The sequence below is a fragment of the Paramormyrops kingsleyae genome, chromosome 25, assembly GCF_048594095.1.
Source record: "Paramormyrops kingsleyae isolate MSU_618 chromosome 25, PKINGS_0.4, whole genome shotgun sequence".
NCBI lineage: Eukaryota > Metazoa > Chordata > Actinopteri > Osteoglossiformes > Mormyridae > Paramormyrops > Paramormyrops kingsleyae.
Genome location: NC_132821.1, coordinates 9,576,769 through 9,602,316, shown reverse-complemented (window position 1 = coordinate 9,602,316; position 25,548 = coordinate 9,576,769). Strand labels below are relative to the sequence as shown.

At 42.5% G+C, this 25,548-nt stretch overlaps 1 protein-coding gene across 1 annotated transcript; it reads right to left on the bottom strand.

Moving 5' to 3' along the window:
- Positions 1-8,734: 8,734 nt before the first annotated feature.
- LOC140582736 (uncharacterized) lies at positions 8,735-12,367 on the bottom strand. The gene is made up of 11 exons (XM_072707049.1): positions 12,228-12,367; positions 11,951-12,121; positions 11,654-11,801; positions 11,399-11,550; positions 11,160-11,303; positions 10,848-11,070; positions 10,617-10,730; positions 10,361-10,506; positions 10,077-10,265; positions 9,749-9,972; positions 8,735-9,662 (listed from the first exon to the last, which is right to left on the bottom strand). Exons 1-11 carry the CDS (start codon positions 12,365-12,367, stop codon positions 9,046-9,048), a joined length of 2,268 nt encoding a protein of 755 aa, XP_072563150.1. The 3' UTR covers positions 8,735-9,045.
- Positions 12,368-25,548: the final 13,181 nt, after the last annotated feature.

Genomic DNA, 25,548 nt, shown 5'->3' with positions numbered 1-25,548 from the left:
CATTGGCACCAGAATCTCCTTTCCATCCAATGGTGACCCGGAGTAAGGATTCTTCACTGTAACCAGTGAAAGACTTAGAGTCATATAAAACTAAATTTCACCCCAGTAGTGAAGACGGGGCATCAACCCCAGAGTTTCAATGCCCCATGGTGGAAGTTGCGAATCCTGATAGGGGGCAGGACGGAACAGGTCCCGAAACAATGTTAGTGTACAGACCCTGGACAGCTGAGGATAGGACAGCTGCTTTAAAAGGGATACCCCCTGTAGAAGAAGGTGTAGGAACTTCAAAGCAGCTTCCGCTTAAATGGGAGAGAAATGTTCCAGTGCCTGAGGCAACTGTTTACTCACAAATGGGGCAGAGTTGCAGGAGATTTCACAGGGCATGCGTATGACAGAACACCCCTCCCGCATGATTCAACTGCCCTGAGACATAGCCTAAGGCAGCTAGAAGAAAGAGTCAGAGAAAGATTTACGAGGAGAGCAGATTATGGTAAAATCTCACAATGCAGTCAGAAAGAAGGGGAAGAGCCAGAAGACTTCCTAGACAGATTGAGACCAGTTTTCAGAAGTAATTCAGGCATTTCCCCAGATAATGATGAGGCCGGAGTATACCAACAACAATTAAAAAGGGCATTTCTTGACGGTCTAAGGCCTGAACTTAAACGGTATATAGATAAGTATTGGGTCCATCAGAATACAGGCTCAGTGCAGCAAGCTATAGAGTACGCCCAGCATGCACAAAAGGCACAGAAACAAAAAGGAGAAGCGACCTTCGCAGCCTCTGGCGATACAATCGCAGTAGTTTATTCAAACCCCCAGGGCAGGGGCGGTTAAAGAGGTGGAGGTCGAGGAAGAGGTGGTAGGTCAGGAAACTCGCCTCAGTATGATAACAACTGCTGGAGGTGTGGGAGACCAGGACATATAGCCAGGCATTGTAAAACTAAGCGCATAGATAATCCAAATTCCACAGAGAATGATCAGTGACGCCAAGCTGAGAAGTTGCAGGCACCACTTTCTCCATCCCGCTAGGGCCCTCACTAGATAGGGAGGAGGAGGAGGTTGACCTTCAAGCGGTGTGTCAGCTGATAGCGCTTAAACAGCCTGCAGAACTGCCTAGGCGGCGGTTTATTATAAATGAAAAGACATATGATTGTTTGTGTGACATGGGAGTCTGTAGAACAGTATTAACTACAACTCCGCCAAAAGCAACGTTCTCTACTTCAACAGTATATGTGAGAACGGCCGGAGGGCAATCTGAGACCCATCAATTAACTAATCCCATAACGGTAAAAGATGAAGAGACAGGGACAGGGTGTGAGGTTCAAGTTCTGGTGAGCCCGTCATGCCCAGTAAACCTACTAGGAAGAGACCTTATGGTCCAGATGGGCATAAGCGTTGTTACCACACCCATAGGCATGAAAGCAATAATAGACAGGCATGCTTTAGTGGTCCATGGATCGTCAGTTCCGCAGTATTACTGGTCTCTAGACCTAGGCCAGACACCACAAGCTCGGGAATTACTAAGGAAAACTAGAGTAAAGCAGGAAGCAGATAAGGTTCAATTTATGCCCGACGATGGCCTCCATGTGACCATGTGGTACAAACCCAGACCTGGCCCCGACTACCGATATGATCGGCAGTTTCACGCTATGGGACCACCCCAGGTCACATTGCAGTATCTGTATGTTAATCCCACAACTGGCTACGCTGCAGCCTCAGTGTTATTGGGTCCCAAACAACAAAATTTATTCAGGGAAAAGGTACCTCATGTGTCACTATCAAAGCCACTCCAGGGTAGATGGCAAGATCTTGGGTATTTTGTGGAAGATGCCTCTTATAGATCTACATATTACCAGCCTGACCCAAATTCAGATTGGAAACATGATAAAAGCACAGGGGTTTGGAGGTTCCCCCTCGAATGGAGAATTAAAGTCACATCTGTAACACATTTAGACGAACCTGAATGACAAGATTTATTATCAGCCGAGGCAACGGAGGACCCAGAACTGAGCTACATCCCTGAGGGATTGTGGTCCAACTCCCCTACGGATGTAGGATTGATTAAAGGGTTCCCTCCTTACAAAGTGACCCTGAGATCAGATCACCGCCCAGTGGTACGCCAGTACCCATTAAAGCCTGAAGCTGAACAAGGCATAGCCCCAGTAGTGCAGGACATGCTGGCATCAGGGATACTGAGGGGGGCGCCAGAGTCCACGTGTAATACCCCTATTTTCCCAGTGCAAAAAGCGAATACGGGTAAATGGAGAATGGTACAGGATCTGAGACCAATCAATGACATCGTGCAACATGCAGCACCAGATGTCCCAAATCCCCATCTCCTACTCAATTCATTGACACCAGACAAAAAATTTATACAAAACAGCGGTATTGGTGAGCCACGGGAATACCCATGTCTCAACAGGAGGGATGGTACATATAATACATCAACAATTCTATACTATAAATTTTTCTGATTATGCAAAGAACCTTTGTAGATCATGCCTTATCTGTTGTAAGCATAATTACAGGACAACCTCAAACCTGGAGATTGGGTTCTCATCAAGGTCCTCCTTCGGAAGGACTGGAGCTCTCCCAGGTGGGACGGCCCATATCAAGTGCTCCTCACGACCCCGACAGCCGTGAAGATAGCGGAGCGACCATCGTGGATTCACAGGAGTCACTGCAAGCTCATTAAACCCTTACAGGAGCCAGTACAACCGACGGAGTAGCAGTGGAAGTCCGCTACAAAGGCGCGGCAACCAATAGGGTGCCGACGTCTCAACCCGGTGAAGAAACCAACTGATCTGCACTCACTTTTAGAATGGCTGACTGTAAGCGGTTTCTTATACAATGGCTTCTGATCCTCCTGACTGTAGTCAGCGGGTTGCTTTTGTGGACGAGGTCCGCATCGGATAACACTCGCCGCGTCCCCAGGTGGACGCACGATGGCTCCCACCTGAGACCTCTTACAACTGACCACTCACATCCCTATATGCAAAATTACTGGTATCGCTACGTACACGACACAGTTACGAAGTCCAATGTTTCTAACTGTTACATATGCTCACATATGCCCACACATGCGGAAGGTCCCGCAATATTTGCTAAGCCCATGAATAAATCCCAGGCTAAATGTGCTTCTTCGTTTGGAGGGGTTGGATATCAGCATTTTGGTATCACTATTAATAATACGAATCCCTATGCCCGAGGGCTTATTAATGGTACTTGTAATCTTCTGTTCTGGATCGACTTCAATGTCACTAAATCCACTTCCTCATTTCCATTCTCTGTTTTCATGAACAAGGACCCAGGAACATTTAACCATACAATGTGTTATGACCAGATGTATGGTACACGTCCTTTAGGTAACACCATGAACTGTGACCAAATCGCTGTTTCAGGTGAAGGTGCACCAGTCAACATGTCAGGCCCCAGCAATGGGTCCTATTGGGTGCAAGGTGTAGCCTGGTTATGTGGTAGTCGTGCCTACTTTGTGCTGCCACCCAATTGATATGGGGTTTGCGCGCCCACCTTAATTTCAGATCATACCTTTATTGTATCAACCAGTTCTGTTTCAGGTTCCACTCGCAGACGACGTTCTACCGCACCAGCACTACAGCCACATGACAGCGTCTGGGGAACTGATGTGACCCCAGAGTTCAAACATTGGTCCACAGACCAGAAGGTTTTATTAGCACTGTTCCCCTGGGTCGGAGTAGCAAAGAACACTTTACGACTGGAAACCATAGAGTATCGTTTAGGGCTCGTTATTAATAATTCTATTGTAATTAATGAACAACAAAATGCACAATTGGATGTCACGAGGCAAATGGTGGTTCAAAACCGTATGGTGCTCGATATGTTAACAGCGGCCCAAGGAGGTGTTTGTGTTTTATTGAACAATACTTGTTGTACATACATTCCGGACAATGTCCATTCCCCTAATATGACTGAAGCCATGAACTATCTCAGGGATCTGTGGAGAGTCCTAGCCGTGGACTTTCACCCTAGCACATCCTGGTTTGATTGGCTATTTCAAGGGGGCTGGCTCGGACTACTCAAATTTCTTGCAATAATGGTTATCACATGTTTGATTTTTCTTTGTATTCTTTCCATTTGTATTGTACCATGTTGTAAAGCTGTGATTAGCAGAATGGTTGTTAATTCTTTTGTTGTAGCATACACTAACCTGAGCCAACAAGAGTTCCTCGCTGATGAAGAACATGATGACGCCGTTGTTTAGTGATGCCGCCCACAGAAAATGTTTAGACAAGATGTGGATGGTGGATGTAGAATACACGGTTCATGATAAACAGGAGGGACTGTTAGGTTGAGATTGTGTATATATTATCACTCATGTGTATTCTTATGAATGTATAACTTGTTTTATATGGCAACTGTGTAAGTGTTTAGTAGTAATTTTGTATCACGTGCAGCAGACGAGCCCACCTCTGCTGTACGTTCTGTTGTTCCTATTTCCACTCCCACTTCCACATCCCATTCTATCCCACTCGAAATGTTGTTCACACCCACAATGTAACCTGATCACCTTAAAGTATAAATAAACCCTCTCGTGGTGCCACACCCTTGTAGCTACACTGCGGTGTGCACCCTTGCAAGTAAAACAGCGCGTGTCTCATACTCTGTGGGCCAGCGGCCGGGGGGGGCTGATCACTCTCTCCGACACCCAGAGTAAGCCAAAATTGTGTGTGATCCCATGTCTCTAGGAATATTTTTGCACGTTTCCTACCGCCACGGGCCGCAAACCATTGGAAAGGCAAAGTGATTCAAAGGATTCAAAGATATTACAAGGCATTAAACAATATCCAAAAACGAGTATACCGGCTTTTTAATAGAAAACTGTAATTTTATTGCACATCTATTTAACATAAAACAGAAACATAAAACGGATAATCACACATTACAGGGCCTCGAAAGAGTCCTGTGTGGTTATTTTTCGTCACTACCTCCCCGTGTCAGGAGTGGGTAATCTGCGCGCCTACTGCCTTCCTTGGATGTGGGAGCCGTTTCTCAGGCTCCCTCTCCGGAATCGAACCCTGATTCCTCGTTACCCGTGGTCACCATGGTAGGCACTTATAATACCATCGAAAGTTGATAGGGCAGACATTCGATGAACGACCATTTAATGTATCAAAATTACAACAAAAACACACTCATCAATTAAAAACATCATGGCTCCTGAAATGCAGTCATTGTACATCCCAATTTCTTCCCCAAGTCTCATACAGTTTTCTGTTGTCTCTCTGCATGATTCCTGTCAGCTATGGCTATGTGGGAGGGCTGGCCATTTCTATTGTTTGACTGAGTGCCCAATTAACACTTCTGCTGGAGCTGCCTGATAGGTGCCGTCTGTTGGGGGACAAGAATGCACTGAAACTGAGGGTAAGAGATTGAGATGTGTGTAATGACTAAATGTCTATAACTGTGTTCTTGCAGTGATATCTGCTGGAGACTGAATATGAGCTGAAATCATAGTTTTTCAATCCCTAGATTAATATGGAAGATCATAATTTAACACAGGCCTCGGAAGAGTCCTGCATGGCTATTTTTCATCACTATCGAGACGAATATGAGTGCCTGACATGCTCCATTTTGGATTTCGGCCATCTTTACAGACTAATTGACGTTTTAGTGTTTCTCTTTAGAAGGTGTAGCTTTGGCCTGACCCATACAAGCATTAACACATCTCTTAACTGTGCCCTTTAATTCTGAAATTAAAACAAAAATTTTATTTATACATGTTATATACAACATTTATACTGATATAAACACTGATATATATTTATATATAGATATATATTAACAGTATAAAAAAGTCCATGTCAGGAGTGGGTAATTTCCATCCATCCATCCATTTTCTCCCGCTTATCCGAGGTCGGGTCGCGGGGGCAGCAGTCTCAGCAGGGAAACCCAGACTTCCCTCTCCCCGGCCACTTCATCCAGCTCCTCTGGGGGGATCCCGAGGCGTTCCCAGGCCAGCCGAGAGACATAGTCCCTCCAGCGTGTCCTGGGTCTTCCCCGGGGCCTCCTCCCAGTGGGACATGCCCGGAACACCTCACCAGGGAGGCGCCCAGGAGGCATCCTAATCAGATGCCCGAGCCACCTCATCTGACTCCTCTCAATGCGGAGGAGCAGCGGCTCTACTCTGAGTCCCTCCCGAATGACCGAGCTCCTCACCCTATCTCTAAGGGAGAGCCCAGCCACCCTGCGGAGGAAACTCATTTCGGCCGCTTGCACTCGCGATCTCGTTCTTTCGGTCACTACCCGCCTGTCGACCTCCCGCTCCATCGTCCCCCCACTCGTGAACAAGACCCCGAGATACTTAAACTCCTCCACTTGCGGAAGGATCCCATCCCCGACCCGGAGAGAGCATTCTACCCTTTTCCGGCTGAGGACCATGGTCTCGGATTTGGAGGTGCTGATTCTCATCCCAGCCGCTTCACACTCAGCTGCGAACTGTCCCAGCGAGAGCCAAAGGTCACGGTCCGATGAGGCCAACAGGACCACATCATCTGCAAAAAGCAGAGACCTAATCCTGAGGTCACCAAACCGGACACCCTCAACGCCCTGGCTGCGCCTAGAAATTCTGTCCATAAAAGTTATGAACAGAATCGGTGACAAAGGACAGCCCTGACGGAGTCCAACCCTCACCGGAAACAAGTCCGACTTATTGCCGCTCATGCGGACCAGACTCTGGCACCGGTCATACAGGGACCGAACAGCCCTTAAAAGGAAGCCCGGCACCCCATACTCCCGGAGCACCCCCCACAGGACTCCCCGAGGGACACGGTCGAATGCCTTCTCCAAGTCCACAAAACACATGTAGACTGGTTGGGCAAACTCCCATGAACCCTCCAGAACCCTGCGGAGAGTATAGAGCTGGTCCACTGTCCCACGGCCGGGGCGAAAACCACACTGCTCCTCCTAAATCCGCGTTTCGACAATCCGGCGGACCCTCCTCTCCAGAACCCCCAAATAGACCTTACCAGGGAGGCTGATATAAACACTGATATATACTTATATATAGATCTATATTAACAGTATAAAAAAGTCCATGTCAGGAGGGGGTCATTTGTATATATATTGATCTCGGTTCATACGATCTATATATTTTCCCTTAGCTATATTTATTTTTCATCACTATCTCCCCATGTCAGGAGTGGGTCTTTTGTATATATATAAAAACAGGGACACCGTTGCATAATGTACCCGACGTTCCACATGATCCCACTGCCACTGATGATCTGACGGACAACGTCTCCATCCCTATCCCTCCAATACTGGAACAGCTAGTTTGGTAAGAATCAAAGTGTGTTGTGTGGTTCTCATATATATACACTCACCTAAAGGATTATTAAGAACACCTGTTCAATTTCTCATTAATGCAATTATCTTATCAACCAATCATAAGGCAGTTGCTTCAATGCATTTAGGGGTGTGGTCCTGGTCAAGACAATCTCCTGAACTCCAAACTGAATGTCAGAATGGGAAAGAAAGGTGATTTAAGCAATTTTGAGCGTGGCATGGTTGTTGGTGCCAGACGGGCCGGTCTGAGTATTTCACAATCTGCTCAGTTACTGGGATTTTCACGCACAACCATTTCTAGGGTTTACAAAGAATAGTGTGCAAAGGGAAAAACATCCAGTATGCAGCAGTCCTGTGGGCGAAAATGCCTTGTTGATGCTAGAGGTCATAGGAGAATGGTCCGACTGATTCAAGCTGATAGAAGAGCAACTTTGACTGACATAACCACTCGTTACAACCGGGGTATGCAGCAAAGCATTTGTGAAGCCACAACACGCACAACCTTGAGGCGAATGGGCTACAACAGCAGAAGACCCCACCGGGTACCACTCATCTCCACTACAAATAGGAAAAAGAGGCTACAATTTGCACGAGCTCACCAAAATTGGACAGTTGAAGACTGGAAAAATGTTGCCTGGTCTGATGAGTCTCGATTTCTGAGACATTCAAATGGTAGAGTCAGAATTTGGCGTAAACAGAATGAGAACATGGATCCATCATGCCTTGTTACCACTGTGCAGGCTGGTGGTGGTGGTGTAATGGTGTGGGGGATGTTTTCTTGGCACACTTTAGGCCCCTTAGTGCCAATTGGGCATTGTTTAAATGCCACGGCCTACCTGAGCATTGTTTCTGACCATGTCCATCCCTTTATGACCACCATGTACCCATCCTCTGATGGCTACTTCCAGCAGGATAATGCACCATGTCACAAAGCTCGAATCATTTCAAATTGGTTTCTTGAACATGACAATGAGTTCACTGTACTAAAATGGCCCCCACAGTCACCAGATCTCAACCCAATAGAGCATCTTTGGGATGTGGTGGAACGGGAGCTTCGTGCCCTGGATGTGCATCCCACAAATCTCCATCAACTGCAAGATGCTATCCTATCAATATGGGCCAACATTTCTAAAGAATGCTTTCAGCACCTTGTTGAATCAATGCCACTTAGAATTAAGGCAGTTCTGAAGGCGAAATGGGGTCAAACACCGTATTAGTATGGTGTTCCTAATAATCCTTTAGGTGAGTGTATATATATTTCAGAGGGGAGCTTCGCCCAAAGTCCCAGATCCGGCCAGCGGCTGCCAGGCCCCTGGTCCGGGAAGGGGGCAGAGCCTTAATAGCAAGAAAAGCAACAGGGAGCTTTTTGTTTGTTTGTGCATAGTACACTTGCTTTATTGTAGGAAAATTTACAGGGAAAACAATGGAAATTTATACAAGAAAGTAAATCACTCACATGGAATTACATAATTACATTTTAATGGACTATGAATTTTCTTTATGAATTTTCTTTAGTCCCACGGTAAGTTCAGTTGCTGCAGCAATAGTGTTCTTGAAGATCCAGCCAAATTTGGCGCATGAGAGAAAAAGGGGGAGAGAGAGAGATTAGACTATGAACACATACTCCAGCCATTTTAAATATCATGTTATTTTAGAAATACATCACCTGAAGTCCTGTGCCTTGTACTACGTGATCCTGCGCATGCATCATAGCATTTGTCATATCCAGTCCATGTCCAGTCCCTCGCCAGCAAAGGATCTCTTCTTGACCCCGTAGTCAAATTGAAGCTCCTCGTCCACGGCAATGTCCCTCGATGCCAGGAAGAGCAGGATGTCCCGGTCGTCCAAAGAGTAAAGCCTTGACCGGAGGTTTGCCCGCTTACCCGAGTGACCAATCAGCCTCCCAAATGTATCTCTGCCCGGATGGCACTGACATCGCTCATCACGGGCATCGATACATTTGGCCAGCCCCTTCGTGTCCTGATAAAAGAACACAAGTCCACTCTGTCCTTCCGTGGTGTGACTGAGGATGCGAAGACCCTCCTGCCACGTGACTTGCCTGCCATGGTAGTCACAGACTACCTCACCAGCGACAAACTTCCTTCTTGTCTTCACACTTCTGCCATTTTCTTCAGTCTCCACAATGGTCAGTCCCTTCCACTTCTGACTTCTGACAAGCTTCCTGATCACTCTGCAGTCCATCGCCGTGTCCACCGAACCAGGAGGCTTCCACTGCTTCAGCAGCAGCTGAACATCTGGGTGGTTGACAGTCCACCCCTGCTTCTCCATCCAGGCATGGACCTTGCTCTCCTTTGGCAGACGTCGACCGAAGTGCTCTGTGAAGAAAGCCAAATTATTAGTCAACATGCATTAGTCTAGATGCATCTAGATGCTTGCAATAAGTTATAGAAACTTTACTCACCTATGACATGCTGCATCCGAAGCGCCTTCTGCTCAGCGCGCCAGCGGTCATAGCACGGACGTTCATGGGTAATCCCCACGAGGTCAGTGCGTGCCGACTTCCCTGGGCAGGTTCCATCGATGGTCACTGGAAATGACCTCATGAATAGGTCATAGGCAGCCACCTTGTCCATCTTTGGAAATCTGGAACCTGAGGTCTGAGCTGCTCGCTCATCCGGACTAGAACTAAAACAAAGAAAGAAATTTAATAACGTAAGTATGTAGACGGAATTAGTAATTGTTAATCCATCAAGATTGTTCAGAAAGTTACAAGAAAGGACTTTACTTACTCAGATTCACCAGCAATGTGTCTGAGAAGCATGCGGGCCCGGATCACATTTCTGGACTCCCTCATCCGGTAATGTCTCTCTGCCGTGGACATGCTATGGGAGAGGTAGTCCGCCATATCTGACATATCCTTGGTGGCAGTCTCAAATGCCCGTCTGGCCATCTGACTTGTGATGTTCGGGAGGTTGTACCTGCAACAAAACATATCAGATGTTGACATATCACCTTTCACCACAAGAATGTAAGAAAACTTTTGCAAACAAAGCTGTATGTAAACTGTCCTTACTTCTCATGCAGGTGACGCAGGTCATTTGAGCAGTTGTAAATGCTGTTGCCAGAGGAAGAGATGAAGAACTTGTCTTCACTACTAAGATCACTCTGTCTTCCAATCAACATGGCAGGTCGGACCTCAGTATAATACAAGTCGAACCACTGTAAATAAAATAGCAAGTAAGTAAACAAACAACCAAATAAAATTACAATTTCAATCACATTTAAAATTCCCCGAGCTTAGGATAAATTGAAAGCAGTTGCTATCTTACCATCTCCTCCTCCTGCGACAATGCAAAGACCGCCGCAGTCTTGTGCTTGGTCACCCCAACCACAACGTGTCCACCGTAGGCTGCGTCACGTGTCCGTCTCACCCATTCATTCACCTACAAAAAACAGAATCAAATAAGGGACAAGATGTTTGAGATAAAAGCATGAAAATAAAATTTAAAATCGACTCTGCTGCCATAAGGATTGGCTCTTGTGCTAGAAAGTATACTTACGGTCATATTCTCCACCACCCCAGGACGCTGCTGGTGCTTCAGGATCAAAACAGCCTCCAAGAAGTACAACATCAACTGTCTTTCTTGTCTGGAGAGATCGCAGCCAGGAATGGCCTCCGGTCCTGTCACCTTGCCGATGATCCTGAGGAAGTCGGGCTTGGCAGCATCAAGGACAGCTAGGCACTGCCTTGGTGTCACACAGCCCCGGGTCAGGATTTCAAATCTGATGAAAGAACGGAAGAGGTTAGGACATAATTCAACAAAATACATGGATACAATGACACAATAAGCAGCAGAGAAGAAAGTGCTAACCTCTTCTTTGTGGTTTCCCTGCTGACTTGTTTGGAAAAGCCAGCTTGCACTGTCGAAAGAAACTGTATGAAATTCACACAGTGCCTGTGCAGCTCCTCGTCCTGAAAGCACAGGTCGGTCCCTCCCGTATGAAACTTCAGGAACCTGTTTAAAAAGAATAACAAATTCAGTGAGTTGAAGTGAGTTGAAATTTGATGCATGCATATTTTTTTTATCAATTGCTGTGAACCACCACTGACCTTTTGATGCTCTTTAAGTAATTCTGATGTGTCTGCTTCGACAGGCCAGACAGTTCAGAGAAGAACTTCCGAGTATCTTCGTGCTTCTTGACAAATTCCAAGCTGGGCTTGGATGGGTTTATGAAATACATAAACCGTGCCATGTTCTCCACCTGGAATTGTTATATGGTATTGTTATAAGCCAAGAGAAATAATAAACAACAACTCACACAATGCACATGTGTATATAAATGAATGCATCATTATTCTCCTCACCTCCTGTTTGAAATTTTCGTTTGCCAAATCATTTTCCAAATAATTGGCAAATGACTTAAGCAGATGATGGTCCAACGAATGTTTCTTGTAGAGACCTTTCTTCTCCATGTTCCGCCTCACCGTGGACATCTTCACCTTCACAGAGGGCCTGAATTGAAGGGCAGCGAGAGACGATCAGAATGAGCAAGTTTGTTTCGTACACACTAGATACAGTTATATGTATATACCTCTATCATATCAGAAACATCAATTTGTACAATTTATATTGTCAGTTGTTATTTAAAAGCAGGCCCTTACCACTGGTATAGATCTCCCTCAGAACTGGTCACAGGCTCCGGATCACTTGCTGTAGATGATCCAGCTGTTGAGGGAACAGCAGGTTCTTCCACAGCAGGTGCCGCCACAGCAGGGGGAATGTTCAGCACAGAATTCCCTCTAGCCTGTAGCTCCTGGACCATCCTATTCACCCTGGGAAACAAAATGATTTACTTAATTGGAATAAATGTAACAAATTTTATCAATGATAATTAAGTAATTGTGAAGTCAACGGAATAAAATGAAGTGAAGCACATACCTGCTGATGGGATCAGCGTCCCCCACGAGTGCCTTGAGGAAGTCGTACTCCCACACCCAGCCGTGTCGCAGCAACTCCATCGCCTCCATCTTTGCTGCTTCCACAACCGCTGAAATCTCCTGCTCCGATGCCTTCTGCATGCACACTCTCCTCAGGTGGACAGGGAGACTGAAGTGGGTCTTCTTGCAGAAAGGGCACAGGAGGAAGTGCCTCTTGACAGGTAGACTACGACAAAGAGATCAGGGTTATTAAAACTTTTTTTCCCAATGGGTAATAACCAGATAAACAGATTTTGCATAGCAGTCATCCAATATTACACAAAATTACATCATCAGACCAAAGTGTACTTATGCAGAAGAAGCCATGTCTCTGTCTTTGGAGTTCTCAAAGTGAAATGCAAAAAGATTCAGTCACTGGCCTTGTACAGACAAGATACAGTTGTGAAGCCTGTGTCTTGGGGTCAGACTATTTAAGCATGTACCAACCAGTGACATCACCAAAATCAGATGAATTCCCCAGCTAAACCCGCCCATATCAGTATCAATTAAAACAGTACTTCAAACTGAAGACTTGTTTCTAATCATTGACATATAGACAGAAAAACTGAAATCTATTGTGTCTCTATTTGCATTTTGATAGCCCCAGCTAATCCCAACTAAAAACATATAATAGGTGTGAAGTGATTGAGGCAGAGAGCAATCAATACAGGAGGTGCAACCGCTCAACCACTTCACACCCAGCAACACAAGGGGTCTGTTTGGGGATATTATACTTTTTACATAGAAGGAATGCTCAGTTTAATTTATTGTTGAACAGACCAACCACAATTTTATGCACAGAAAAACCCAGTTTAAATTTTTAAAAGGGCATAGGAGAAAAGCAGTAATGTGCATATACTTTAGAACTTTATTTTATTTTTATCAAGAAACGAGGATAGCCCCACTATTGTAAGAGCAATATATCAAAAAATTAGATACATTAAAGACTGAGTCTGCTGCTACTAGTAATCACTGTATGTCAGTTTGCCCTTGTCAGTACGAATAGAAAAACGTGAAATTCGTAGAACACACAGGGTTTTCAGATGCTGGTGCTTTAAGACCGGCTTGCGACCGCATGTGTGCATTAGAGCGAGGCGTGTGGTGTGGGGGGCGCAATTTGGGCTGTAATTTCAGGGTAAAGACGGGGAAATCTAAATAGGATCATAATGGGGAAGTTGCTCAGAATCGCTGTACCTTTCGCAGGGTATGTCGGGTGTTGAAAAAAAAAGTATAAAAAAGTGATTTTCCGTTGCTATCCGAACCACCACAGAGGACCCTGGATGGGATCGCACGCCGCCACGAGGAGCGCTTAACCCGGCCAGCCCGGAGGGGTTATTTATTTATTTATGGATAAATTAAAAAATAACTGAAAGTAACTAATAAGCAGAAGAAAAAAAAATGAAACGGGGAAAGGCCACACAGGCAGACTATATATGAAATTAAAGCTCAGTATTTGTGTTTTATAATGAGTCCAGTCACATCCGTATTACACCAGGGGATGGTTTGTTATTTATTTATTTAAAAGCTTCAGTATATTAGGGCCACTTTTCAGGTTTCAGCAATACTGCTTATGCAGACATTCATGTAATCCCAATTTCACAAACCCGCAGGGATTTCAGTCATGTCCCAAGTCTGCTAACCCACAGGGTTACAATATTACAATAATGCAACTACTTTTAATCCAACTATTTACATAAGAACATAAGAAATTTACAAACGAGAGGAGGCCATTCGGCCCATCAAGCTCGTTTGGGGAGAACTTAACTAATAGCTCAGAGTTGTTAAAATCTTATCCAGCTCTGATTTAAAGGAACCCATGGTTTTAGCTTCCACTACACTAGCAGGAAGACTATTCCATACTCTAACTACACGCTGTGTAAAGAAGTGCTTCCTCAAATTTGTTTTAAAATGTTCTCCCGCTAATTTCCACTTATGGCCACGAGTTCTAGTATTTAGACTAATATTGAAATAGTCATTTGGCTGAACAGCATCCAGACCCGTTAGAATCTTATAGACCTGAATCATATCCCCCCTTAGTCTCCTTTGCTCAAGGCTAAACAGATTCAGTTCCGCTAACCTCTCCTCATAAGACATTCCTCTAAGACCAGGAATCATTCTCGTAGCCCTCCGTTGCACCTTTTCTAAGGCAGCAATGTCCTTCTTAAGGTATGGTGACAGAGAGAGATAGAATACCGGTTATGTCAAAATGACAGGTTGGGTCAAAGGGCACAAAGGTCAAATAAATCAAAAAATGACAGGTGGGGGCTGCAAGCCGGGTGACGTCATGAGGTAGTGGGAGGGGGGGCTATTTTTTTTTGGCTGTGAGCCAGTTGAGCGAGTTGAGCGTTGGGATAGGGGTTTATTTGTATATAGTTTATTTATTTATTATAATTATTATAATTTAATTATTTATTATTATTTAATTATTTATTATAATGTAATTATTATTATTTTAATTTGAGGAGAGTGCTTATGAGTGTGTTGTTTTGTCTGCATCCACCGGGTGCCGAGCAGGGGACTGAGCAGGGGGTTGTTGCGTTAAGGTCCCAAACACTGGGTCTGAGTGGGGTGGGTTACCTGATGGAGTGTGAGCGTACGCTGTACCACCGTGGTAAGGTCCGTGGCTTTGGAGAATCTGTAGAAAAGGGCTCGGAGAGAGCGATGCTGTGTGTGGTGCGGTACCGTGGTAAGGTCCCGTGGCTTTGGATAATCCGCAAAGGACTCGGAGAGAGCGATGCCGGAGAGCTGAGAGTTGTGCTGCGCGAGACTGAAAGAAATCCTGTGAGAATGAACAAGTTGGAGCTAAGAATGAGAGGAGGGTCTGGGTCTGACGTCCAGTAAAAAACGCTTAGCAGTAGTTTGACCATCTGTGTGTGTGTGTGTGTGCGTGAAAGCCGACACCCCCCTGCAGCAGTAGCAGTTTGGCCTTGTGTTTTTCCTCATGCAACCTATGTACATCCCGATAGGTCAAATCCCGGTCAAACTGTAATTTGGGCCACAGATCAAGTTTGACATTTTGTATTTCAGTAAATTTTGTTAAAAGTTTTGTCTTTTCCCCCCGACTCCCCGCCACACATCAAGTTTGACATTTTGTATTTCAGTAAATTTTGTCTTTTCCCCCCGACTCCCCCCATACCGTCTGCGCAGTTAAAACGTACATCGAAATAGACAACAGATAAAACTTGACAGGACGTATATTTCTCCTTAAAGAATCCTAAAAAGTACCCAACCGCAGATATTTTTATTACCTTGAGAAGGGTTTCCCTCCTTTGGTAAAGAGACACAAGTACCCCACACCCAGTATCATCAAGGCCTTGCCCTACTGGAAAGAGAAAACTACACGGGACCTGCATAGAGTAAGTATATTATTTCTTTTATGCGTGTTTTATGATAAACACCATACAATAAAATAACTTAAAATAATTATTTTATTTTTAGAGATTCAGCTATTTTGGGTTTGTTTTTTTTTTCTCTACGGGAGACGCTGCGGATAGAAAACTCCATATAGTGAGTATATTATTTCTTTTATACATATGATAAACGCTATACATTAAACACTATACATTATAACTTATTCTAATAATAGGTATTCCCTGTTTTCTATGTACAAGAGAGACGGCGCGGACCGGTCAAGAGAAAATCTACACAAGACCTGAATCAGCAGGTATGGACGGAGCAACACCCCCCCCCTCCTATACCTGAAGCGCTATTAAATGAAATAGACAACATCAACAACGGTAATAATGATGAAAATGATGCGGTTTACTTTGCTCAACACGACTCGCCACCCGCAGCGTCTGGTGAAGCGACGGCCCAAGAGCCCTGTTTGCTACCATCCTTAGAGACATTATTAACCTTCCTGTGCTGTTAGGGTCGGCACCGACCCGTTTTTAAGTTTAACATGCATAAAAGCACCACATATATTTGTGCATACTCTTAAAACGAAAGGCTCCATATTGAACCTTTTAGATTGGTACATATATGACACTCCTTGGACATTCTCAATTAAAAGAAATGGCACCTTTTTGAAGGCAATGGTTATATTTCCTCTGGTTAGAACCCCTATAGTTCTATATAGCACACCCAAGAACCTTTTTTTCGAAATATATACTGCATCAAAGCTTTTTGACTTTGTCAGGAATCTCTATTTAAACTAAATAAAAATTAAAACAAAATCAAGGTAAGGCATCCCCACACATGTAAGGTAAGATAAGACCAGTTCAGTTTATTTATATAATTCTCTAGAGGTTTATTTTATCATTATTTTTTATTGAAAACGAGAGGAATGCTGTCAAAAGAAAGGTCCACAAAGCCACACCAAAAATATTAAAACCAGTCTTTTCATGGATAAGGAAGCCTAACAAGGTAACCAAGAAGTAAGAAACAAATTGGATGATAAATAATTGTTTTGGGGGTATCTTATGGCTGATGTAAGACACGTGCTGCTTGACACCGACCCGTCTAACATAAGAGACAGGAACAGAAAGCTAACATAGGCCGAAGGTTAAGCGTGTTAAATGAAAGGCAGCGGGATAATTCCCCATAATGCCGCACTATAACAAAATCAAACGCGACGTGAAAACGTTTAATAGACCTCAATAAAAATGTCAGGGACGTCTACGACAAACGCAGATTGTTGCCTAGTGGGGAAACTGCCTTTTGGATACCGAACTGTAAAAACTAGCAGCATCGCAAAAGGGTGTTGTAAGTCTTTAAAAATATTTCATCGAATGAATTTGTTAGTGTAACATGAAAGTTTTTTCAAAGTAAGATGTACAGATGTCTTAAAATGTAATATGAAAGTTTTTCAAAGTAAGATGTACAGATGTTTTAAAATGTAACATGAAAGTTTTTCAAAGTAAGATGTACAGATGTTTTAAAAAATGTAACATGAAAGTTTTTCAAAGTAAGATGTACAGATGCTTTAAAAATGTTCGGGTGTTTTATTTTCTAGACGCGTTGTACAAAAACGTTTTGTTATGTGTACGCAGCGCAAGCATGTTTGTACAAAGTTTTATGCATTCATTTTGCGAATCAGTTTTGAAATCTAATATGAACGTGGCTTTTATTTTACAAAAACAAAGTTGCAAAAAATTTGTAGGCTCTTTATCAAAGCAGATTTTGTTAATATAACAGTTAAACAAGTTTTTTTTTTTATTTTCAAAGTTGCACAAGGGTTTTAAAATGTAACATGTACACGTGTGTTTTATTTTTCAAACTTGTACAAAAATGTGTGTGTACATTTATCAAATGAGTTTTAAAATGTAACATGTACAGGTATTTTATTATTCAAAATAAAAGTTGTACATACATTTTGTTATATGTATGCAGCACGGTCATGTTTTTAAAATGTACTAATTTTTGCGGGGTGGTGGGCACCTCTCGTGGAATCTTTCGCAGCTTTTGAACCCTGAGCCACAAGGGGACTGGGGCTTTTAACCGTGAGACTCGACACCTACACATTAGATCCTTACTTCAGCAATGGTTCCCATGTACCCAGTGTATAGGGTCAGGTCCATCGCAAGAGAATGTCTCCGCCGTGAGAGAACGATCCACCAGCATTTTGTGTATCAACGAATCTGTAACCATTCTTTCCATTCATTATATGCTGAGTTTTCCAAAACTGTTTTTTAGCTGAAGCATAAAAAGCTGTAACTTCGAGTGCACCTGGTTTAATAGCATTTTATTTATAACAGTAGGAGCTTGTAAACTGCATTTAGCGGTCGCATTAAAACACATTAAAAACTTTAAAGAATAAAGCCTTAGTTATTTTTAATAAAGACGGCTTTCTAGTAAATGGTTTTCCTACAAGGTGATCCCGTGGCCTATACTTAAGACATCCGGGCGCCTGATTTGAGATGTTTACTGAGGACGGTATGTTAAGTTAACAGTAGTGACTGAGTTTTTTGCACTATTTGTTTATTGTTTGTTGTGTGTTCTACATACATGTTTTCACTGGAGGATCTGCTTTTATTCTCATTGTACATGTGTATAGTGACAATAAAAAGGCACCCATTCATTCATATAATATGTCGGACACAATGGCTCTGAGCACGAGGGAGTCTGCGGTGAGGCGCACGAGCTGCTAGCTGATGTAACGCTGCGAACAGTGGGGCTCTGACATTCTTAAGGTGCGGCTAACTATCCCCGAGACACTTTAGCCAGGATCGTGTATATTTGCGCTTAATGCTGCTGTCAATGTCAGGGTTTTGTTGACTCTTATAGGAAGCTGGCGAGCAATAACATTTTTTAGCTGGTCTTTTTCATTCAGTACATACACGCTTTAGAAGAAAACCTAATCACCATTAAAATAAATAAATAAATAAATGTACAAAACTATTGAAATCTCCCAGAAGCATGTGCATATTTTCTGGTTTGCGTGTGTGTGTGTGTGTGTGTGTGGGTGTGTGTGTGTGCGTGGTTGCCTAAGCCCAGTCGGCCTAGTGTTTGATAGGTGATGGAGAAGCGTACGGTCGTGGGGGCAATAAACTACATGCGCCTATGCCAACATGTGTTTAAGTACTGTATAGCGACAAACATGGACGCTTTCTTTAACGTAAAACAGTTAAAGGCTCATTCGGTTTTGTTAACATTCTTAATTTTTTTAATTTCAAGTAGCCTCTAATCACCTTACATTAGTTCTGATTTACCGTAGTCACCAATTAGAGTATTTTAAAACAATGTCACCACATGTTAAAGCTATCAAGGAAACATGATTATATCAGCGGAACAAACCAGTCGCCGGTATGTATAGACAGATCATGTGTTGCTCATCAATCGACAGCATTTTGAAATCTATTTGTATTTAGACAAATATATAGGGAATAAAGCGTTGTGTTTTAAAAGCAGACATTGAGGCCGAATTTAAATTGGTCACAATTGTATTTTTTTCCGCAGCTAGAAGTGTCGGCTGAGCCTGATTTTAATTGGCATGTCGGTTTAGGATTCTTGCAGTAGAAGTTATGCAGTGAATTGCGGTACTCTGAAATTAAGTGATATGTGTATTAGAATCGTGAAGCGTCATCTTCCTTTGTTTTAGGTTCACCCCAGGCATTTTATGAATTGTAATGTAATATCAGACAGTGTGTGATGAATTTCTGAAGGCATGTTATATATGACCATTTCGTGGAAGCGTCTCATGGAAAAATGTAGTTGCAGTTTGTCAGGACTAAAGACTGGCTAATGTGACATGGTGAACAAGTCCTGTGGTTAAAGAATGCCTGCCTGCTGCTTAAAACATTGTGTTGTATGCCGAATATTTCTTGCCCATAGACTACATGTTGCTATACTGTTCCTTTGTAATATTCAAGTATTATTTTTTAAATCATTTAATGAAATAGGTAAATATCTCATCATTGATGACTATGGTCCACCTGAGTGACAAGTAACCCGTCCTGGACAGAGGTTTCTTTAAGGCCTGTTGTGGGAACCCCATGGTGTAGCATTAAGAGAAAGAATACAGGGAGTGGTACAAATGAGCAGTTGTCCTGCCCCCTTTTACTCATTTTGGATGCTTAAATTACTAAATTGTGATTTTAATGCTAATCTGTATGATTCTATGGTCTGAGTGAGTCTCCAGTACTACATGAATGGTAAACTTAAAAACTCTACTTCTCTTAGCTTAATGATATTTTCTTTTACTGTGTACGATTGGTAGAAATGAAAATCGTGATTTGCCTCTCAGCTTGTGTGTGTGTTTGTGTGTGTGTGTGCATGCGGTGTATCAACAATGACAATTAATCACTAAATTCTAAACAAACCCACATATAAAACCCCCTCCCCACCCTCCCCAGACACCTATAAAGCACAGCATTCTTGCTCTCACCCCCCTCTCATTTTGTGAAAAGCATGTCTGTTGCCAAGACTACAGCTCGTGTCTTGAGTCGTACATACTATGACCCCAGCCACCCGGGGTCATACGGAGGGGCCTCCAGACTGCAGAGAGCCGTGCAGGAAGCTACAAGTGAAATTGATCACAAAAAGGCCTATGATGTGATTTACTTAGATTTCCAGAAGGTCTTTGATGTTGTCCCCCACAAACGGCTCATGCTAAAGCTTAAAGTTGCAGGGATTTTAGGAACTGTGGCAACTTGGATGTAAAACTGGCTAACTGACAGGAAGCAGCGAGTAGTTATTAGAAGCACAATGTCACAGTGGGCCTCCGTTCATAGTGGGGTGCCGCAGGGTTCAATTTTAGGACCACTATTGTTCCTAATTTACATTAATGATATTGACACAAATACATACAGTAAACTGGTTAAATTTGCAGACGACACCAAGGTGGGCGGTGTAGCAGATACTGATCTAGCAGCAGAGAGGCTTCAACGGGATCTGAATTTAATTAGCGAATGGGCTGATACTTGGCAGATGAAATTATGTAAGGTAATCCATGCAGGGAGCAGAAATATAAAGTACAGATATTTTACTTCTATTCCCTTTTTTGAATAAGGGTGTTATATTAGCATGCTTCCAATCTGATGGTAGCACACCCGCACTTTTCAAGCTGTAAGAAAATACAATTTGACTTGGACATCCTCTCTTTTAACGTTTGGTTAAATGGTGAAATGGGTGATTTTATGACTTTTTAAAAGTTTCTGAAAAGTTCTTTCTTCAAACTCATTACCCGCATCCGTGTGTAACTTGAGGGACACGCCTCCTCGGTTAAAATAAAATCAAAGGCCTCCGTTACAACCACCCCTGTCTTGTTTCTTAACACACGCAAGTAGGCCTTTTAGGAAAAAAAATCAATCACCGTAAGGAGATACTTTAACCTGTCGTTGTACGTCACCAGCCCTTACATGTCGCATAAACCGGCCTGCCGCTGATACATGGCTCTCGGTATTAAACACTCTGTTCCTGGGGAAATTCTTTTTAGCCGGCTTATGTAAAGTATAACTGTCTTGCATAGACAGCCACTCTCTGATGTCATCAGTACCTACTTTTTTTCCCCGTATCTTCCTGCACGGCTCTCTGCAGTCTGGAGGCCCCTCCGTATGACCCCGGGTGGCTGGGGTCATAGTATGTACGACTCAAGACACGAGCTGTAGTCTTGGCAACAGACATGCTTTTCACAAAATGAGAGGGGGGTGAGAGCAAGAATGCTGTGCTTTATAGGTGTCTGGGGAGGGTGGGGAGGGGGTTTTATATGTGGGTTTGTTTAGAATTTAGTGATTAATTGTCATTGTTGATACACCGCATGCACACACACACACAAACACACACACAAGCTGAGAGGCAAATCACGATTTTCATTTCTACCAATCGTACACAGTAAAAGAAAATATCATTAAGCTAAGAGAAGTAGAGTTTTTAAGTTTACCATTCATGTAGTACTGGAGACTCACTCAGACCATAGAATCATACAGATTAGCATTAAAATCACAATTTAGTAATTTAAGCATCCAAAATGAGTAAAAGGGGGCAGGACAACTGCTCATTTGTACCACTCCCTGTATTCTTTCTCTTAATGCTACACCATGGGGTTCCCACAACAGGCCTTAAAGAAACCTCTGTCCAGGACAGGTTACTTGTCATTCAGGTGGACCATAGTCATCAATGATGAGATATTTACCTATTTCATTAAATGATTTAAAAAATAATACTTGAATATTACAAAGGAACAGTATAGCAACATGTACTGTAGTCTATGGGCAAGAAATATTCGGCATACAACACAATGTTTTAAGCAGCAGGCAGGCATTCTTTAACCACAGGACTTGTTCACCATGTCATATTAGCCAGTCTTTAGTCCTGACAAACTGCAACTACATTTTTCCATGAGACGCTTCCACGAAATGGTCATATATAACATGCCTTCAGAAATTCATCACACACTGTCTGATATTACATTACAATTCATAAAATGCCTGGGGTGAACCTAAAACAAAGGAAGATGACGCTTCACGATTCTAATACACATATCACTTAATTTCAGAGTACCGCAATTCACTGCATAACTTCTACTGCAAGAATCCTAAACCGACATGCCAATTAAAATCAGGCTCAGCCGACACTTCTAGCTGCGGAAAAAAATACAATTGTGACCAATTTAAATTCGGCCTCAATGTCTGCTTTTAAAACACAACGCTTTATTCCCTATATATTTGTCTAAATACAAATAGATTTCAAAATGCTGTCGATTGATGAGCAACACATGATCTGTCTATACATACCGGCGACTGGTTTGTTCCGCTGATATAATCATGTTTCCTTGATAGCTTTAACATGTGGTGACATTGTTTTAAAATACTCTAATTGGTGACTACGGTAAATCAGAACTAATGTAAGGTGATTAGAGGCTACTTGAAATTAAAAAAATTAAGAATGTTAACAAAACCGAATGAGCCTTTAACTGTTTTACGTTAAAGAAAGCGTCCATGTTTGTCGCTATACAGTACTTAAACACATGTTGGCATAGGCGCATGTAGTTTATTGCCCCCACGACCGTACGCTTCTCCATCACCTATCAAACACTAGGCCGACTGGGCTTAGGCAACCACGCACACACACACACCCACACACACACACACACACGCAAACCAGAAAAATATGCACATGCTTCTGGGAGATTTCAATAGTTTTGTACATTTATTTATTTATTTATTTATTTATTTTAATGGTGATTAGGTTTTCTTCTAAAGCGTGTATGTACTGAATGAAAAGGACCAGCTAAAAAATGTTATTGCTCGCCAGCTTCCTATAAGAGTCAACAAAACCCTGACATTGACAGCAGCATTAAGCGCAAATATACACGATCCTGGCTAAAGTGTCTCGGGGATAGTTAGCCGCACCTTAAGAATGTCAGAGCCCCACTGTTCGCAGCGTTACATCAGCTAGCAGCTCGTGCGCCTCACCGCAGACTCCCTCGTGCTCAGAGCCATTGTGTCCGACATATTATATGAATGAATGGGTGCCTTTTTATTGTCACTATACACATGTACAATGAGAATAAAAGCAGATCCTCCAGTGAAAACATGTATGTAGAACACACAACAAACAATAAACAAATAGTGCAAAAAACTCAGTCACTACTGTTAACTTAACATACCGTCCTCAGTAAACATCTCAAATCAGGCGCCCGGATGTCTTAAGTATAGGCCACGGGATCACCTTGTAGGAAAACCATTTACTAGAAAGCCGTCTTTATTAAAAATAACTAAGGCTTTATTCTTTAAAGTTTTTAATGTGTTTTAATGCGACCGCTAAATGCAGTTTACAAGCTCCTACTGTTATAAATAAAATGCTATTAAACCAGGTGCACTCGAAGTTACAGCTTTTTATGCTTCAGCTAAAAAACAATTTTGGAAAACTCAGCATATAATGAATGGAAAGAATGGTTACAGATTCGTTGATACACAAAATGCTGGTGGATCGTTCTCTCACGGCGGAGACATTCTCTTGCGATGGACCTGACCCTATACACTGGGTACATGGGAACCAATGCTGAAGTACGGATCTAATGTGTAGGTGTCGAGTCTCACGGTTAAAAGCCCCAGTCCCCGTGTGGCTCAGGGTTCAAAAGCTGCTAAAGATTGATAGATTCCACGAGAGGTGCCCACCACCCCGCAAAAATTAGTACATTTTAAAAACATGACCGTGCTGCATACATATAACAAAATGTATGTACAACTTTTATTTTGAATAATAAAATACCTGTACATGTTACATTTTAAAACTCATTTGATAAATGTACACACACATTTTTGTACAAGTTTGAAAAATAAAACACACGTGTACATGTTACATTTTAAAACCCTTGTGCAACTTTGAAAATAAATAATAAAAAACTTCATGTTATATTAACAAAATCTGCTTTGATAAAGAGCCTACAAATTTTTTGCAACTTTGTTTTTGTAAAATAAAAGCCACGTTCATGTTAGATTTCAAAACTGATTCGCAAAATGAATGCATAAAACTTTGTACAAACATGCTTGCGCTGCGTACACATAACAAAACGTTTTTGTACAACGCGTCTAGAAAATAAAACACCCGAACATTTTTAAAGTATCTGTACATCTTACTTTGAAAAACTTTGATGTTACATTTTAAAACATCTGTACATCTTACTTTGAAAAACTTTCATATTACATTTTAAAACATCTGTACATCTTTGAAACACTTTCATGTTACATTAACAAATTCATTCCATGAAATATTTTTAAAGACTTACAACACCCTTTTGCGATGCTGCTAGTTTTTACAGTTCGGTATCCAAAAGGCAGTTTCCCCACTAGGCAACAATCTGCGTTTGTCGTAGACGTCCCTGACATTTTTATTGAGGTCTATTAAACGTTTTCACGTCGCGTTTGATTTTGTTATAGTGCGGCATTATGGGGAATTATCCCGCTGCCTTTCATTTAACACGCTTAACCTTCGGCCTATGTTAGCTTTCTGTTCCTGTCTCTTATGTTAGACGGGTCGGTGTCAAGCAGCACGTGTCTTACATCAGCCATAAGATACCCCCAAAACAATTATTTATCATCCAATTTGTTTCTTACTTCTTGGTTACCTTGTTAGGCTTCCTTATCCATGAAAAGACTGGTTTTAATATTTTTGGTGTGGCTTTGTGGACCTTTCTTTTGACAGCATTCCTCTCGTTTTCAATAAAAAATAATGATAAAATAAACCTCTAGAGAATTATATAAAAAAACTGAACTGGTCTTATCTTACCTTACATGTGTGGGGATGCCTTACCTTGATTTTGTTTTAATTTATTTAGTTTAAATAGAGATTCCTGACAAAGTCAAAAAGCTTTGATGCAGTATATATTTCGAAAAAAAGGTTCTTGGGTGTGCTATATAGAACTATAGGGGTTCTAACCAGAGGAAATATAACCATTGCCTTCAAAAAGGTGCCATTTCTTTTAATTGAGAATGTCCAAGGAGTGTCATATATGTACCAATCTAAAAGGTTCAATATGGAGCCTTTCGTTTTAAGAGTATGCACAAATATATGTGGTGCTTTTATGCATGTTAAACTTAAAAACGGGTCGGTGCCGACCCTAACAGCACAGGAAGGTTATTAATAATGTCTCTAAGGATGGTAGCAAACAGGGCTCTTGGGCCGTCGCTTCACCAGACGCTGCGGGTGGCGAGTCGTGTTGAGCAAAGTAAACCGCATCATTTTCATCATTATTACCGTTGTTGATGTTGTCTATTTCATTTAATAGCGCTTCAGGTATAGGAGGGGGGTGTTGCTCCGTCCATACCTGCTGATTCAGGTCTTGCGTAGATTTTCTCTTGACCGGTCCGCGCCGTCTCTCTTGTACATAGAAAACAGGGAAT